The following is a 16,347-nucleotide window of genomic DNA, read 5'->3' as shown; positions in this document are numbered from 1 at the left end:
ACCTTTAGTGGATTTTTTGATCTGTAAATTAATATTATCATGAGTTGTTATTGTACACTGTAGTACAATAACAGTTTGCATATACTGTAACATGGTATACATTATATATGTATTTTATTATATTAAACACAGTATACACAATGCTCTGTAATTTTAAGGCAAGTTTTGCATCTTATTGAAGATCTATTATATTTATGCTTTATTGCATAATTTAAGTATTTAAAGTTTATATTTAAAAGGTTTAAAATGTTTCTGTTACATTTGTTGTTATGGAGAAATGGTGCATTGAAATGCAACCAGAAACACTTGTCATGCAGATCACTTAAATTTATCTCCTCCATTTAATGCAGATTTCTCTTATTGCACTCTATTTTTACAGTCTAATTAAAAGCAGTAAACAAGGGTTTCCTGTACAGTTTCTCTCACCAACTGTAGGTTTGAGATAAGTTTTTATTTACATACCAAAAGTTTACATAAAAGAACACCAATTATTACTCACCTCTAGTAGATAAGGAGGAGAGGGAGTTCTATAGATATTGCCAAGAGATGAAAATGTTTATATTCTGTCCTCTCAATAATGCACTCATCATTAAGAGGACATAATATAAACTGTATGACCCATTTATTTGCATATCAAAATTTTACTCATTTTACAATCATGCAAAGTGAAAATGAGTTCCTAAATTTTATATAACCATAGGTTAGGTTTTTATATACTAAAATAAGTTATTTATTTATAATAAATATAATAAGTATATATTTATAGTACTATAATAATTTATTATAATAAATTAATATAATAAAATTTCATATATTATATGAAATTTCTTATTTAAAAAGTCATATTTTGTGTAATATTTATTTTTCTAGTATGTACTTTGCACTTGTTTTCGTAACACTTTGAAGGTAATTGTGTTTGTTTCAAACACTCATTTACCCATTATTATGGCCTCTAAACATTCAATAAGTGCTGAAAGTGAATGTATAAAAAGAGCTAGTAAAGTAATGACATACAGAAGATAATGTACTTTATTCTTTCTAACCTCATTACTTTTCAGGAAAAGTATCCCCCACAGTTGGCAAGGAATTCCCGTTGGTACAAAATGAAAAATAAGTTCTCAAATTTGTTATTTACTAGTTTTAGACATAATCTAAAATTTTCTTTATAAATGACACTACACTATGACACATTTTGTTTTCATTCTGCTTTCTTATCTCTTACAGATATTGTAAAGTTTGATAACTCCTACAGTTTGATGAGGGCAGCAAGAGTTGCTTATCGTATTGATGTTTGCCTTCCTGAGCAGTAATCTAGACTTGCAAATTGCATGTGATTACTACAGTGAGTATTTTGTAAATTATACTTTAATTATACTGTATGCAATACCCAAGATATTATAAAATTCATTGAGTGACAAATGTAGGAAGGCAAGACTGCAACTAAACAGGTGTTCAAAAAACAGGGTGAGGAAAAACACCAAAGAGTTCATTTGTTGTTCAAAACAAGCAAACAAACAGAGTGGAGAAAACTCCAGAGGATTTTTTTTTTTTTTTTTTTTTTTTTTTAACTAGAACTACGATGGTTAGAACTATGGTACCTCAAATTTTAATGATGGCTAGAACTACAATAAACTCAAATGCATGTACTAGTGTACCCTTGTACTTCACACCCAGCTACAAAATGCCTGTGGATGTATGCAGACTATCTCAAGGTGTTTATTCTGAGGGAGCCACATGAAGTGTTCACAATGAATAAAATAATTTAATAAGTCAGTACAATTGACCTTGACTCATGGTAAAAAAAATAAAATAAAAAATATATATCCACACTTTTTTAAACACACACACACACACACACACACACACCATAAATACCCAACAATAAGAACACTTCTTTTAAAGGAGAATTACATTGTCCATCTTACAGCAGCATTATAGAGTTTGCAAGAATCTTTATGATACAGATAAAGGAAATCATTATTTAAATCAAGTTTGGCGATTGCTTATAATTCTTGTTAGAGAGTGTCTAGAAATTAGGTGTCAACTCAGCGTTCTGATGAGAGCTTGAGGTGTAGGGTAGATGCCTTTGAAGAAATTAATGTGGGGGCCTGTCAAACTCTTAGCTCCCCAACTCATTGCCAGAGTTCATCCTTGTGCATCAGGCAACACAGCGACATTCTCCAAGGCAGAATGAAGTTACTAATTGTTGGTGACTATTGTCAGGAAGACTGGTAATTTATTATATAAAAAGGATAAAGGGAATAGAACCAGGGTATGTCTTCCAGGGGCAAACGTTGATGATGTTGTAGAATAGATATCATCTTTTAAGGGCACAAAGGGTGATATTGTTGTACACATTGGCACTAAGAGTAGGAAATCTGCAGATTTACTTAACAAGTAAAAGTCAGTGTTAAAAAGAAGTTGTGAGTTAGAGTTAAATTTCAAAGTGTCTACAATTCTGTGCAGACATGATAGGAGGGAGTGTATGATGACAGCTTTGTCAATCAATTCAGCCCTGGAGGGATTGTGCAAGGCTCATGGGGTAGAATTTTTTCAGCTTGGTCTGTGCTTGTTAATATCAGAGGCTGCTTCTGCAGGGATGAAATACACTTAAATAGAAAGGGTGCAAGAGTATTTGCTGATGCTATCGAGGCAGCATTAGATGGGTCAGAAAACTGCTAGCTTGGGGAAGGGGTTGATTCACAGACTACAAGGGTAAAGTAGCCACAGGCATAGGTTAAGGCAATTCCTGCACTACTTCTATTAGAATGAGCAGCAGCAGCAGCCTGGAGCAAGGCATGCTGGAGGTTTTAGCAACTGATGGCAGTTTTCATGGAACAAATATATACATGGGATGTGTTAGGATAATTAAGAATAGGTGCATGTATACTTGCATATACACCAATGCTAGAAGTATAGTAAATAAATAAATTTGATGAATTTGAAGTGCTGGTTAAGACATCAAAGGCAGATATTGTTTGGATATCTGTCGGAGACGTTATAATAGGAATGCAGAATTGGAATTTGGGGAGTACAATTTGTACAGAAAAGATAGACAGGATAGGAAGGGAGGAGGAGTTATGCTATTAATTAAGAAAAACAAAGGAAGTACATCCAGTTGACATAGATGGACAGTGGAATGTTGAGTCAGTTTGGTGTGGCATAAGCACTGGGAAAGCAAAAATAAGAGTAAAATAAAAATAGTGTTATAAGCCTAATGACTCGAATGAGTACAACGAACAGTTCTACAGAGAAATGCAGAGAGTGGGCTAGTAAATCAGAATGTCTTATAATGGGGGATTTTAACTTTCCAGATATTGACTGGAACTTGAGTTGGTGACTCGCACACTAGCAAGAGTTTTCTGGATTTATTGGATGATTGTTTTCTGCAGCAGCATGTTCGAGAGGCAACCAGAGAGGGTAATACACTTGATCTGGTTATCAGCAGTGATAATTCGTGCATTAAGAATTTCCAGATAAAGGAACCACTAGATGGCAGTGATCACATTGTACTGATGTGGGATATACTTAAAGATATAATTACCATCAGGGGTAAAGAAAAGGGTTTTGCTTCCGTAAAGGTGACTGCAGTGGTCTTAGACAGTTTTTAAATTCTGTACAGTGGGACCAACTGATGATGTTACCAACAGCAAATTCTAAGTGGGAAGTATTCGAGGAATTAATTATGGAAGCTACTAGACTTTTTGTATCAATTAAGAAATATTGTTCAAGGTTTAGGCCTAAATGGTTGTCAAGTGGTTCCTTTATCTAATGAAACTTGTGTTAGAATAATGCATGGGATGCATATAAATTATCAGGGGACACAGAAGCCTATGGCAGATATAAGCTAGTGTGTAATCAAGTCACAAAGGAGATTAATCTAGCGAAAGCAGATTATGAGAAATCTTTGGCAAAGGATGCCAAGAAAAACAGCAAGGATTTCTTTACTTATATAAACTGTAAAAGGAAAGGGATGAATCAGATTGGTCTACTTGATATCGATGGTTTGACTGTTGATATCCTGCTCAGATAGCAAACAAACTGAATGAGTATTTTGCATCTACATTCACACATGAGGTGTGAAGGAAGGAAAATGCCAGAAGTTTATCAAATTGTAACAGGGTACTTAATGATTTTGTAATAACTGAGAGGAAAGTGGAGAAGAAATTGTTGAAGTTAAACATAAGAAAAGCACCTGGGGTGGATGGGATCTATCCAGTTATATTAAAGGAGGCGGCAAGAGAACTAAGAAAACCCTTAGCCATAATTATGAGAGCATCTTTGGACTAAGGGGAAGCCCCTATGGACGGGAGTTGTGTAAATTTATCTACAATTCACAAAGGGTGACGATTAATTACAGACCAGTTGGTTTAACTTCCATTCCAGGGGATATAATGGAGTCACTAGTTAAGATGCATTACAGGGTCATATAGATAAGACTGCAGCAATAATTCAGACACAGCATGGGTTTGTTCAGGGGAAAGTCTTGTCTGACAAATTTGATTGGATACTATGATGTGGTTACAATGGAACTTGATGCAAAAAATAATTTTGATATCATATACTTGGATTTCAGGAAGCTTTTGACACTGTTGCACATGGAAGACTACTGTACAAATTGCAGCAGAATAGTATTAAGGGTAAGTTGCTACATAGTGTTAGGGTCGGGCGCCACCTGTGGTTTCCCACATCTGCGCCATATGTACACTGTGAAGAAATACAGAACACTGTAAATGCCAGAAAAAGTGTAGTGTGTTGAATGTGTAGTTTTGTGTTGGGTTCTGTCGTGTGTCCTGGCATTTGGCCGCAGGGCCCCTGGTGGAACCCAACATTGCCCGTACACACCACTAGGAGGTAGCCAGGCTGCCCATAGTTCTCTGGCTAGTCTCCATCAGGGTCGCCTCAGCTTCCTGAGCGGAGACCAAGTAAAAAATAAATAAATAAAATAAAAAAATTTTTTTAAAAATAAAAAAAATATAATAATAATATTAAATAAATAAAATAATAAAATAAAATAAAAAATAAATAATAAAAAATAAAATAATAAAAAAATTAAAAAAATAATAATAAATAAATAATAATAAAACATAATAATAATAAAATAAATTAATTAATTTTAAAAAAAAAGTTGCTACAATGGATAAAAGGGTGGTTGAGTGGGAGAAGACAGAGTGGTAATCAATGGATGCTTCTCTTCATGAATTAATGTTATTAGTGGAGTGCCACAGGGTTTGGTGTTGGACCCACTGTTGTTTTGTATATTTATCAGTGATATTGATGAAGGTATATCAGGCTTAGTGTCAAAGTTTGCAGGTGATACAAAGGTTGGCAGGGTTGTTAATGACAGTAAGGGCAGTGTGCTCCTGCAACAGGATCTAGAAAATTTGTGCAGATTGGCTGAGAAGTGGCAACTGAAATTTAACATTGACAAATGCAAGTATAACACATGGGTAGAAGTAACCCCCAGAGGAATGTACGAACTGTGCGGTACTACACTTAGGGTTGTAATAAATGAAAAAAAAAACTGAGTAATTGTGCAGTCAGATATGACTGTTTTCTGAGCAATGCAGACAGGCTGCAAGAGCAGGTCATGGGGTTTTGTCAATGATATACAGGAATGTTTCTAGCAGGGAAAAGGAGGTGATTATCCCTTTGTATAAAGCAGTGGTCAGGCCACACCTTGAGTACTGTGTACAGGTCTGGTGGCCTCATTTTAGGAAGGATGTAGATTTGCTTGAGCATGTATGGAGAAAGGCAACAAGATTGGTGAGGGGAATGGAGAGATCCTCTTACCAAGAGAGGCTTAAGTTCTGCAAATTGCAGTGGCTAGACTAGGCACCGGCGAGGTGATCTGATAGAGGTGTATAAAGCCTTGAATGAGTTGAGCACACTGAATTCTAATGGGATTCTTCTACATGCTCAGATTAAGAACCTGAGGGGGCACAGTTTCAAATTGAGGAAAGACAGTTGTAGAATAGATGTGCAGAAATTTACCATTGGCCAGTGGGTGGTTAATTGCTGGAACAAACTTCCATCTGTTGTTGTGGAAGTTGAAAGGTTGAATAAATTCAAGGAAGAACTGGACAAACTTTTAGAGGGAATGGTTGTGTGATTTTTTTTTTTTTTTTTTTGGCTGATGCTACATAAGCTCATATGCCTCTATTACTAAGTAAATGATTTCAGTATTCCAATCAATATAGAATTGGAATGGCACAATTTATTATTCAGGATGATTCCTATATCTTGTATCCTCTTGGTTTCTTGTAGATTTCCATTTGTATTTATGGGTTTTTAATAATGAATTCCCTATCCATATCATAAAGAAAACAATAGAGAATAGCATTGAGATCTTCAACCAGCCAGAACCAAAACCTATAAAAAGACTGTCCATATGCATACCACATGTGCCTAACAGCAGCAAAAAAAAAAAAAAAGAAGCAAGGAAATATGGAGCCAGTACATTTTTCAGAAGGATAGTTTTCTGTGAAACATCTCACCAACAATCCTAGAAGAAAGATTTATAAAATAGATTGAACTGCAGAGGCACATAGGGGAATCTTACAGATACCTCAGTTCCAGAATAAAAGAACAAAAAATTATGTTCAATATGGGGGAATAAACAAATCAGACATTACTTTCCATGCATTCCAGTGTGAAGGTATTTGTCAATTTAGCAACCCTATAGTCCTTTCAACCCAATCAACCATATAATAGAAGAAAATTTAATGAATCCTTCTTTATAAAAGTTTTTGGGGCAACTCTATAAAATGAGAAAACAAGATATAGAATTTAATCAAAAATAATTCAACATCCTTAAAGAAACAAAAGAACTCAAGAAACAAAAACAAAGCTCCACACAAGAAGGCAGCCAACCCTTCCCCCAGTAGCATAACCTAGGGAGTTTTTTTTTTTTTTTTTTGCATTAAGGCTTGGCTAACCATTCCAAAAAAAAAAAACCAACCTCAAAAGTACATTTGAACTGCAAGAAGTACTGAACCCCAGGGTAACCAACCTACTATTGGCCAGTCAACATCCAGGCCCAACATTGATATTAAACAAGCTGTTAACATATTCCCTTGATTGAATGAAGGAGACTTACCATCCAGAAAGAGGAAGCTGTGAACAGGTAAGCCAGCCTCTTATTTACTTTAGCAGAGGCATATGATGCAAGAAAGCAAGTTTATACAGCATCAGCCAAAAAAAAAAAAACACCCCTTCCCATTTCACCCATCCGGTCACTCCACATGTTTAACTTCAGCCTTAAATTTATTTAAGCTATCAACTTCCACAACAACAGACTGAAGTCTGTTCCAGCAAACAACTACCAGCTTGGTAAAGGCAAATTTCCACACATCTATTCTAGAACTCTTTCCTCAATTTAAACCTATGCCCCCTCATGTTCTTAATCTGAGCAAATGGAAGTATCCTATCAGTATTGAGCCTGCTCAAACCATTCACGGTCTTGTACAGTTCAATCAGATCACCTTGCAAATCCTAGTCTCCAATTTACAGAATTTAAGCCTCTGCTGGTAAGAGAACCTCTTTGTTCTTCTCACCAACCTTGTTGCCCTGCTCTGTACTCATTCTAGCAACCCTACGTCCATCCTAAAATGAGGCCTGCAGACCAGTACGCAGTACTTAAGGTGTGGCCTTTTTCTCTGCTAACAAAATTCCTATATATCATTGACAGAACTCCATGACCTGCTCTGAAAGCCTGTCTGCACAGCTACCCCCACGTCTTTTTCATTCTCCACCTCCCTGAGTTTAGTACCACACAGTTGGTGTGTTTCTCTTGGGTTACTGCTACCCATATGCAGTTAGTTTAGGTTTTTTTTTTTTTTTTTTTTTTAAGGAGCATGCATTAGCAACTAAGGCCATATTGCTCCGGGGATATGCGATGGACATTCCCTGACCTTTCCGCATTTGGTGTGCTATGCACTGCTGCCCCTGCCCACGGAGGACCCCCATATGCAGTACTTTGCATTTGTCAATATTAGACTTGAGTTGCCACTTCTCAGCCCATCTACTTAACTTTCCTAGATTTCTGGAAAACAAGATGCAGGGTATTTCAGAGACTGCTGGGAGTCATTGCAGTACAAGTAAACATATGGGTTGTGTTAGGGTAGCTAAGAATAGAAACAGGTGCATTTATACTTGCGTATACACCAATGCTAGGAGTTTGGTAAATAAATTTGATGAATTTGAGTGTTGGTCAAAACTTCAAAGGCAGATATTGTTGGGATATAAGAGACGTTGGGTCACACAGATATAAGGAATGCAGAAATGGAATTTGGGGAGTACAATGTGTACAGGAAGGATAGACAGGATACGAAGGGAGACGGGGTTATACTATTAGATAAGAAACACAAAATCCAAGAAAGTGCAGCCAGTCGACATCGCAGGAGAGTGCAGTGTGGAGTCAGTTTGGTTTGACATATGCACTGGGACATCAAAATTGAGTAGGAGTGTGTTATAAGCCTAATGACTCTGATGAGTATAATAAGAAACTGTAGAGAGAAATAGTGTGCCAGTAAATAAGAGTCTTATAATGGGGAATTTTAATTTCCCAGATATTGACTGAAATTTGTGGGTTGGTCACTCACACACTAGCAAGGCTTTTGTGGATTTATTGGAAGATTTTTTTCTACAGCAGAAAATGTTTGGGAGGCAACTAGATGGAGTAATACTCTAGATCTGATTATCAGTAGTGATTGTTCATGCATTAAGAATCTGCAGATAAAAGAACCACTTGGTGGCAGTGATCACAGTGTGCTGAAGTCTGATTTACTCAAAGAGGTAACTACCATCAGGGGGAAAGGGAAGGGTTTTTGTTTTCATAAAGGTGACTAGAGTTGGTTGCCTGAGACAGTATTTAAATTCTATACAGTGGGATCAACTCATGATGTTACCAACAGCAAATTCAAAATGAGACGCATTCAAAGAATTAATCTTGGAATCTACTTAGGCTTTATATAGTAATTAAAAAATATTGTTCAAGGTTTAGGCCTAAATGGATGTCATATGAACTAATGAGAAATGTGACAGAGAAGAAAAATGAATGGGATACATATAAATTAAATGGGTGACATGGAAGCCTATGATAGATATAAGCTGGTCTGTAACCAAGTCAAAGGAAATTAGGCAGGCAAAGGATGCAAAGAAAAACAGCAAAGAGTTCTTTACCTTTGTAAAATCTAGAAGGAAAGGGATGAATCAGATTGGTCCACTGGATACTGATGGTTCAACTGTTGATGATCCTGCTCAGGTGGTTAACAAAATAAATGAGTATTTTCCATCTACATTCACACATGAGGAGTTATTCAGGGAGGGGAATGCCAGAGGTGTATTCAACTCTGGCAGTACCCTAGATAATCTTGTAATAACTAAGAGGAAAGTGGAGGAGAAATTGTTGAAAAACATAAAAAAGGCACCTGGGGTGGATGGGATTTATCCAGTTATATTAAAGGAGGCAGCAAAGGAAGAAAGCAAACCCTTAGCCATAATTATGAGAGCTTCCTTGGACTCAGTGGAGGTACCCATGTACTAGAGATGTGCAAATGTGACCCCAATTCTCAAATGAAGATCAAAGAGCGACACAAGTAATTATAGACCTGTTAGTTTAACTTCTGTTCCAGGGAAATTAATGGAGGCACTGGTTAAAGAAGCACTGCAGGATTATCTAGACAAGACTTCAGTTAAAACTTGGAGACAGCATGGTTTTGCTAAGGGAAGTCTTGTTGACCAATTTGTTTGGATACTATATGGTCACAAAGGAACTGGATGCAGGGAACAAATTTCATATCATATACAGTAAATCCCTGCTATTCACGGTTTCGCAGTCGCTGATTTAATATAAAATGAAACCTAAAAAAAAGTGAGTTTTAAAGTGCCGTGAACATTTTCCACCAAAAAAAAAAAAAGTGGCGTGGCTATAATTATCTTCTCCGGTCAAAACCACGCTCGGGGGAAGAGGGGTCACAAAATCGCAAGCGTGGATGTTTCTCGCTAATCCTTGTTTAATATGTGTTATGCTCTTTTCATGGAAGGTTTCGTCGTTTGCTTTTAATTTATATGCTTATAAATGGAATAAATTTATATGCTACAAAAGTGATAAATCTACCGTTTTGCAATGTAAAAGAGTTTTTCGAGTGTGTTAATGGAAGAAAGTGACTTTATTGTGGACGAGTTCTTTCTAACCCGTACAAAAATATGGCTACGAATAACAAGGGAAATGTGAAAAGATCAAAGAAGGTGATGACATTAGCGAATAAAATAGAGTTATTAGATAAAATTTCTAATGGTGAAAGTGTCTCCTCAGTGGCAAAACATTATAAAATCAATGAGTCAACGATACGATCAATCAAGAAATCGGAAGAAAAAAATCTGACGTAGTGTCTGTGAAAACGCGCTAATTGCTTCAAAAATTTGCTCTGTAACTCTTGATGTTAAATCAGAAAAAAACGGAAAAGCTTTAAATCTGTGGATAGAAGATTGAACTCAAAATAAAATTCCGTTAAGTTCACTTATCATTCGTGAAAAGGCAGAACTCCTTTAGCGAAACTGGTGATAGCACTGGTGGGATAAGTTTTTTAGCTAGCAAAGGCACTGGTTTGAAATTTTAATAAATATTACATTTAATATTAAATTGTTTCTTATTTTCATTTCGATGCCATATGCTTGCATTTCACTTTATTGTCTATGTATATAGTCATATTATGAAGGTACATATACATATATAGACAATTTTAGACGTTTTTCTTATATATTTCATACTTTGGAACAGAACCCCTTTATTACTATGGGAGCCATAACTCAGTATTCACGGCATTTCTCAGGAACATAACCCCCCCCCCCGCGAATAGCAGGGGTTTACTGTATTTGGATTTTAGAAAGGCTTTTGATACTGTTGCACATGGAAGACTGCTGCACAAATTGGAGCAGCGTGGCATTGGAGGCAAATTGCTGCTATGCACATAAAGGGATGAGTGGAAGAAGATAGAGTGGTAATCAATGGCCACTGCTCTTTGTGGACTAATGTTATTAGTGGAGTCCCTCAGGTTTCAGTGTTGGGTCCATTGTTGATTTCTGTATTCATTAATGATATTGATTATGGTATATCAGGCTTAATGTCCACCTTTGCAGATGATACAAAGGTTGGCAGAGTTGTTAAGGACACTAATGACAGTATGCTGCTGCAACAGGATCTAGAAAAGTTGAGCAGATGGGCTGAGAGGTGGCAAATGAAGTTTAACATTGACAAATGTAAAGTACTACATATGGAAAGCAGTAACCCCAGAGTAACATATTAACTCTGTGGTGAGCTACACTGACAGTGGTAGAGAATGAAAAGGACCTGGGGATAATTGTGCAGGTAGAAATGAAGTTTTCTGAGCAGTGCAGACAGTCTGCAAGAGTAGCTCATGGTGTCTTGTCAATGATATACAGGAATTAGGAGGCAATTATCCCTTGTGTAAGGCAGTGGTCATCCCACACCTTGAGTACTGTATACAGGTTTGGAGGCTTCATTTTAAGAAGGATGTAGAGCTGTTGGAACGAGTACAGAGAAGGGCAACAATATTAGTGAATGGAACGAAGGGTTGCTCTTACAAAGAAAGGTTTAAATTTTGCAGATTATACAGTGTCTGGAGACTAGGCACCTGCGAGGTGCTCTGATTGAGGTGTATAAAGCCTTGAATCGTTTGGGCATGCTCAATGCTGTTGAGATTCTTCCTCTTGCTCCGAATAATCACCTGAGAGGGCATAAATTCAAATTGAGGAAAGACAGTTGTAGGATAGATGTGTGGAAGTTTGCCTTTAGGCAGCGGTTAGTTGATTGGTGGAGCAGACTTCCATCTTTTGTTGTGGAAGTTGATAGCCTAAATAAACTTAAGGCTGAGCTGGACAGGTATTTGGAATGAATGGAGGAGTGAAATGGGCACAGTTTTTTTTTTTTTGGCTGATGCTGCATAAGCTTGCATCTCATGCCTCTACTAATGCTGAAAATTCTGTTGCAGTAGCATATTGTCTTTACTATCATTAACAACCCTGCCAGCCTTTGTATCAACTGCAAACTTGGATATTAAGCCTGATATACCTTCATTAATATTATTATTAGCTATATGGTGCAAGGAAGCCCGAGGCTTTTGCTGCACCAGCAAAAAAAAAAAATCCTGAGTTACCCAGAGAGATTGAGCGAGAGAACAAAAGTCAGAAGTACAAGGGAATCACCAAGGAGAAGAATGATGATATCCAATATCATTAATAAATACACAAAACAACAATGGGCCCAGCACCAAACCCTAGGGGGACTCCACTAATAGCATTAGTCCATGTAGAGCAGTGTCCATGTATTACCACTCTATCTCCCACTCAACCATCCCATTATCCATTGCAGTGCCTTTCCCTTAATGCCATACCACTCCAATTTGTACAGCAATCTTCTAAGTGCACCAATATCGAAAGCTTTCCTGAAATCAAAGTATATGATATCAAAATTATCTAATCTACATCTATATTTAATAGTATAAGTAAATGAAATAACAGCAACTAAACAACTGCAAGCTTGCAAACTCACTGAAGGACTATGCTCTATGACATGTATATTCCCTCTGTAGGATGACAGTGTTGCTAATGTCAGTGTGGCCACAACAAAGATCTGAAATCTCGCTGAATGACACAGGCAAGCACTTCTCATTGCTGAATGTCACTAAGTGGTATAAGTATAAATGCATGTAATGAAAGTATTCATATATTGTATAATATTAAAATTATACAATATACAAATGCATGGTATAATATTAAAATTATAGCTCTGTCACACAGCTTTTGTACAGTATGATAATGTATAAACCAATTTTCATACCCCACTGAAGAGGCCTTTAAGATTTCCCTTAATCTTCACCTGGATATTAACTCAGATAAACCTTTAAAATGAGTAGAAAATGACATATGATGAAATAAGTTTTTCAAACTTTTATTTGATCATACGTCAACTGTAAAAACAAACATATATCATCTAAATATTATCTGTCATGGGGAATGGCAGATGAAGAATTACATGTACAGTTATTTTGAGTTTTAACTGTAAAAAAACAAAAACTTATATTTTACTAAATTTCTCCCCTTTATTTAATTTTTATATTTTGAGCAGGCCTCTTGGCAGTTAATAATCATGTAATGACCTCTACAAAGTGTAGGTCACTTTGTAGATTTCATTAATCCTGTATTTGTAGCACAAGTCAATTAGACCCCAGGCAACTAACAGCAATTTGTACTTCATCTACTCCATTCACACAGCTGAAATTCCTAATACCTGTCGATGAAAATAGTTTCTTTGAATTGGTCTCAGAAAATTCTAGAAATGTCTGTTAATTATCACACAATTAATGATCAAGTTAAACCTAATTATGTACATGTTGATTGGCACATGTGACAAAGAGATACTAATAGTAATTTGCTTTACTGCCACACACTTTCCTCCAATCAGTAACACTATCTGACTGTGTAACTGATGCATCAGCTGGAACCAAACTGTTAAATGTGTGGACTTCTTGTTTTATATAGCAAGTGCTGCTATTAGTGATTCGCTCCCCTTGAATCAAAATATAGCATGAAGGGTAAGTTTTTAAAGTTGCATTCACTTTTCAACAGGGCTAGAGAGTGTTAATTTTCAAAAATTAATTAAAAGTATGTTTAAAAATAGAGAACATGTATTTTTCACAGTTGTTATCAGAAAAAAAAATTGAAATAAGTTTTTATACATCAGAAAAATTAGCAATTTTGAATTATACTTTTGCTGATTTTTCAAACTTTTGCAGGCACAGAAATATTTTGCATTTTCATGTAACCAATATAGGGTTAATTTGTCGGCATAATGTCACCTTCTAGCCAGGTGGTTGTTCACGGATGAAACCATTAATGATTTAAATTGATCTAAATAAATAAAATTAGATGTAGATACAACAATTATATATACAAGTAAAAATTAATAGCATTACAGAGATCAGAATCACCATATTTATTTAGTTTTATGATTTCGTTACAGATAGTCACCTCTATCAACACCTGGACATCTAATTTTCTTGTTTAAGGGAAGAAACTGCTCATGAGTAGGCCTCTGTGTAAAGCATCTTCAAGATGAATATTTAAACAATTTTTATTTCTGTTATGCTATATTGAGGTAAACTCCTCTTATTAATTTACTAATTTCTGTTATTGTAAGCAAGGATAAAATTGTTAACTGGGTTTTAAAATCAAATGTAATGCTATTGGTCGAAGTTATCATTTTAGACAGTAATATTTTTAAGATTTACTTCAAAGAGTTATTTTCACTACAGAGTGCAGATAGCACAGAATCATTTCCTTATTTCCAGAGGTTAAAAATCTATTAAATCAAAAAAATCTATTAATTTCTAACACAAATAAGATTTGTGCTAGAAATTAATAGATTTCTTTATTATACAGCATTAATCAAAAGGTCAGGACACTTGAAGAGGCTAATAAAATACTATTTATTCAAGTTTATGTGATATGCAAACATATAAGGAACAAAAAAGCAAACTAGTTACTGTGATCTTACATGAACTATTAAAGAAGCAGGATGATTTTAAAAACACTATGCTATTTAACATGACCATGAACAGTGCTGATCAATGGTCCTCACTCATTCATTTTAGTATAATAAAACACCAGCAGAAACTTTGTCCTACTACCTTCAGCCTTGAAGAATGCACCTGTATCATTTCATAAACAAAAATAAATCAAATAAAATTAGCAGCATTAGCAAACAGCAGCAACATTAGAATGATTAATGCTTTACCATTTTTATGGTAAATGTCCACTAATGACTTAAATTTGAAAATAATTTATTGGTGTGACTTTCAATCTCTACCCTTAATTGCTTTCTTATTGAAGAAATTTCTAAACTAAAAAAAAAATAATAAAAGAAAGTGGTTTCTAGCCTTGTTAAACCTCTTCTTATAATTTAATTTAAGATAAGTGGGGTTTGTTATCATCCAGTCATTGAGTGTATGGCTCCAACATTTGATCATAGCATCTCACAATGCACGTGCTTTGCCTGTACCAAATATTGTTTACTTTTATCTCCATCCAATGATTGGAGCATGGATTTTCAATTCTTCTTTCCAGTATTGAAGTTCATACAATGAACATGTGCAAAGTGCATGGATATTTTAAAAATTATTTATTTTATTATTTTTTTTTAATGAAAGCTCCAAACAAAAAAAATAATTAAAATCTATAATACCTACTGTACATGGGTTGAAAAAACGAAAGAAGATACTTATTGATATTAGAGTTAAATTTCCATTGATTGTAATTTAAGAAATGTGTGAAGGGAGGTTGTTCCAGAAAATTAAAGAAATAAAGGAGGAAGAAGAGTTGGGTCTGTGAGTTTGAAGTTGGACAGTAGAAGGATGCTTACTGATTGCAGCACATGTTCAGAATGGTTGGGAAGAGAGAGTGGGACAATTAGGGAAGCCAATTCAGAAGAATAAAAAAGTAAAGTGCAGCCATTATCAACCCACTGCAGGATGGAAGCCTCCTCGACAATTCATGCTGAAGGAAGAATAGTATCCATCAAAGTATACTATCTATAGAAAAGGCATGCAGCAGAAACAGAGTGGAGAGACTTTGTATAAGATGGGATATTAATTAACCTAACTCCCTTCTTTTGAATGGAGTCTAGAAGCACCACCCTAGATGTGGAACAGTATTCTATGGTAGGGTTGGTTTGAGATTTACACAGAATGAGTAGCTGTTTAGAAAAGTAATGGCAAGGGTGAAAATAAAAACCAAGTTTTTTTTTTTTTTTTTTGGTACAGAGGCAGCAATATTTGAGATAAGGCATGGTACAATTAGTTATTTTCAGTCACTCTCATCACTGGTTTCCTTGCATAGAGCCTTCTTTAGCCTTGTAGGAAATGTTTTCACCTATAGCTGCAGAAACCTCACGAGACATTAGCCTATGCTAATGTCTAATGCAAGAAAACAAGCTTATGCAGCATCAGCCAAAAAAAAAAAAAAAACTTCCACTTCACCCCTCCGTTCATTCGAAATACCTGTCCAGCTGAGCCTTAAATTTATTTAGGCTATCAACTTCCACAACAAGGGATGGAAGTCTGTTCCACCAACCAACTACCCACTGGCTAAAGGCAAATTTCCACACATCTATCCTACATCTGTCTTTCCTCAATTTGAATTTATGCCCTCTCAGGTGATTATTCTGAGCAAGAATCCCATCAGCATTGAGCATGCTCAAACCATTCAAGGCTTTATATACCTCTGTCAGATCACCTCGCCGGTGCCTAGTCTCCAGACACTAATTTG

General features: G+C 35.7%; 1 protein-coding gene across 4 annotated transcripts in view; it reads left to right on the top strand.

The window, feature by feature from the left end:
• LOC150081800 (SEC14-like protein 2) overlaps positions 1 to 14,162 on the top strand; it is a 219,284-nt gene extending 205,122 nt beyond the window's left edge. For 3 of the 4 annotated variants that reach the window (XM_090379677.1, XM_090379676.1, XM_090379675.1), the window contains exons 13-14: positions 1,225 to 1,342; positions 14,045 to 14,162. In XM_090379677.1, the coding sequence (XP_090235803.1) occupies positions 1,225 to 1,310 (86 nt within the window). In that variant the 3' untranslated portion in view covers positions 1,311 to 1,342; positions 14,045 to 14,162. Of the gene's footprint in view, positions 1 to 1,224; positions 1,343 to 14,044 lie in introns of those variants that run through there. The other variant, XM_090379679.1, reaches the window with a different exon arrangement.
• Positions 14,163 to 16,347: the final 2,185 nt, after the last annotated feature.

This window comes from Mastigoproctus giganteus, chromosome 8 (genome assembly GCF_048544385.1).
Source record: "Mastigoproctus giganteus isolate SK-2022 chromosome 8, ASM4854438v1, whole genome shotgun sequence".
Taxonomy (NCBI): domain Eukaryota; kingdom Metazoa; phylum Arthropoda; class Arachnida; order Uropygi; family Thelyphonidae; genus Mastigoproctus; species Mastigoproctus giganteus.
Note: the sequence above shows the minus strand (reverse complement) of the source record. Positions and strands in the feature narration are given on the sequence as shown.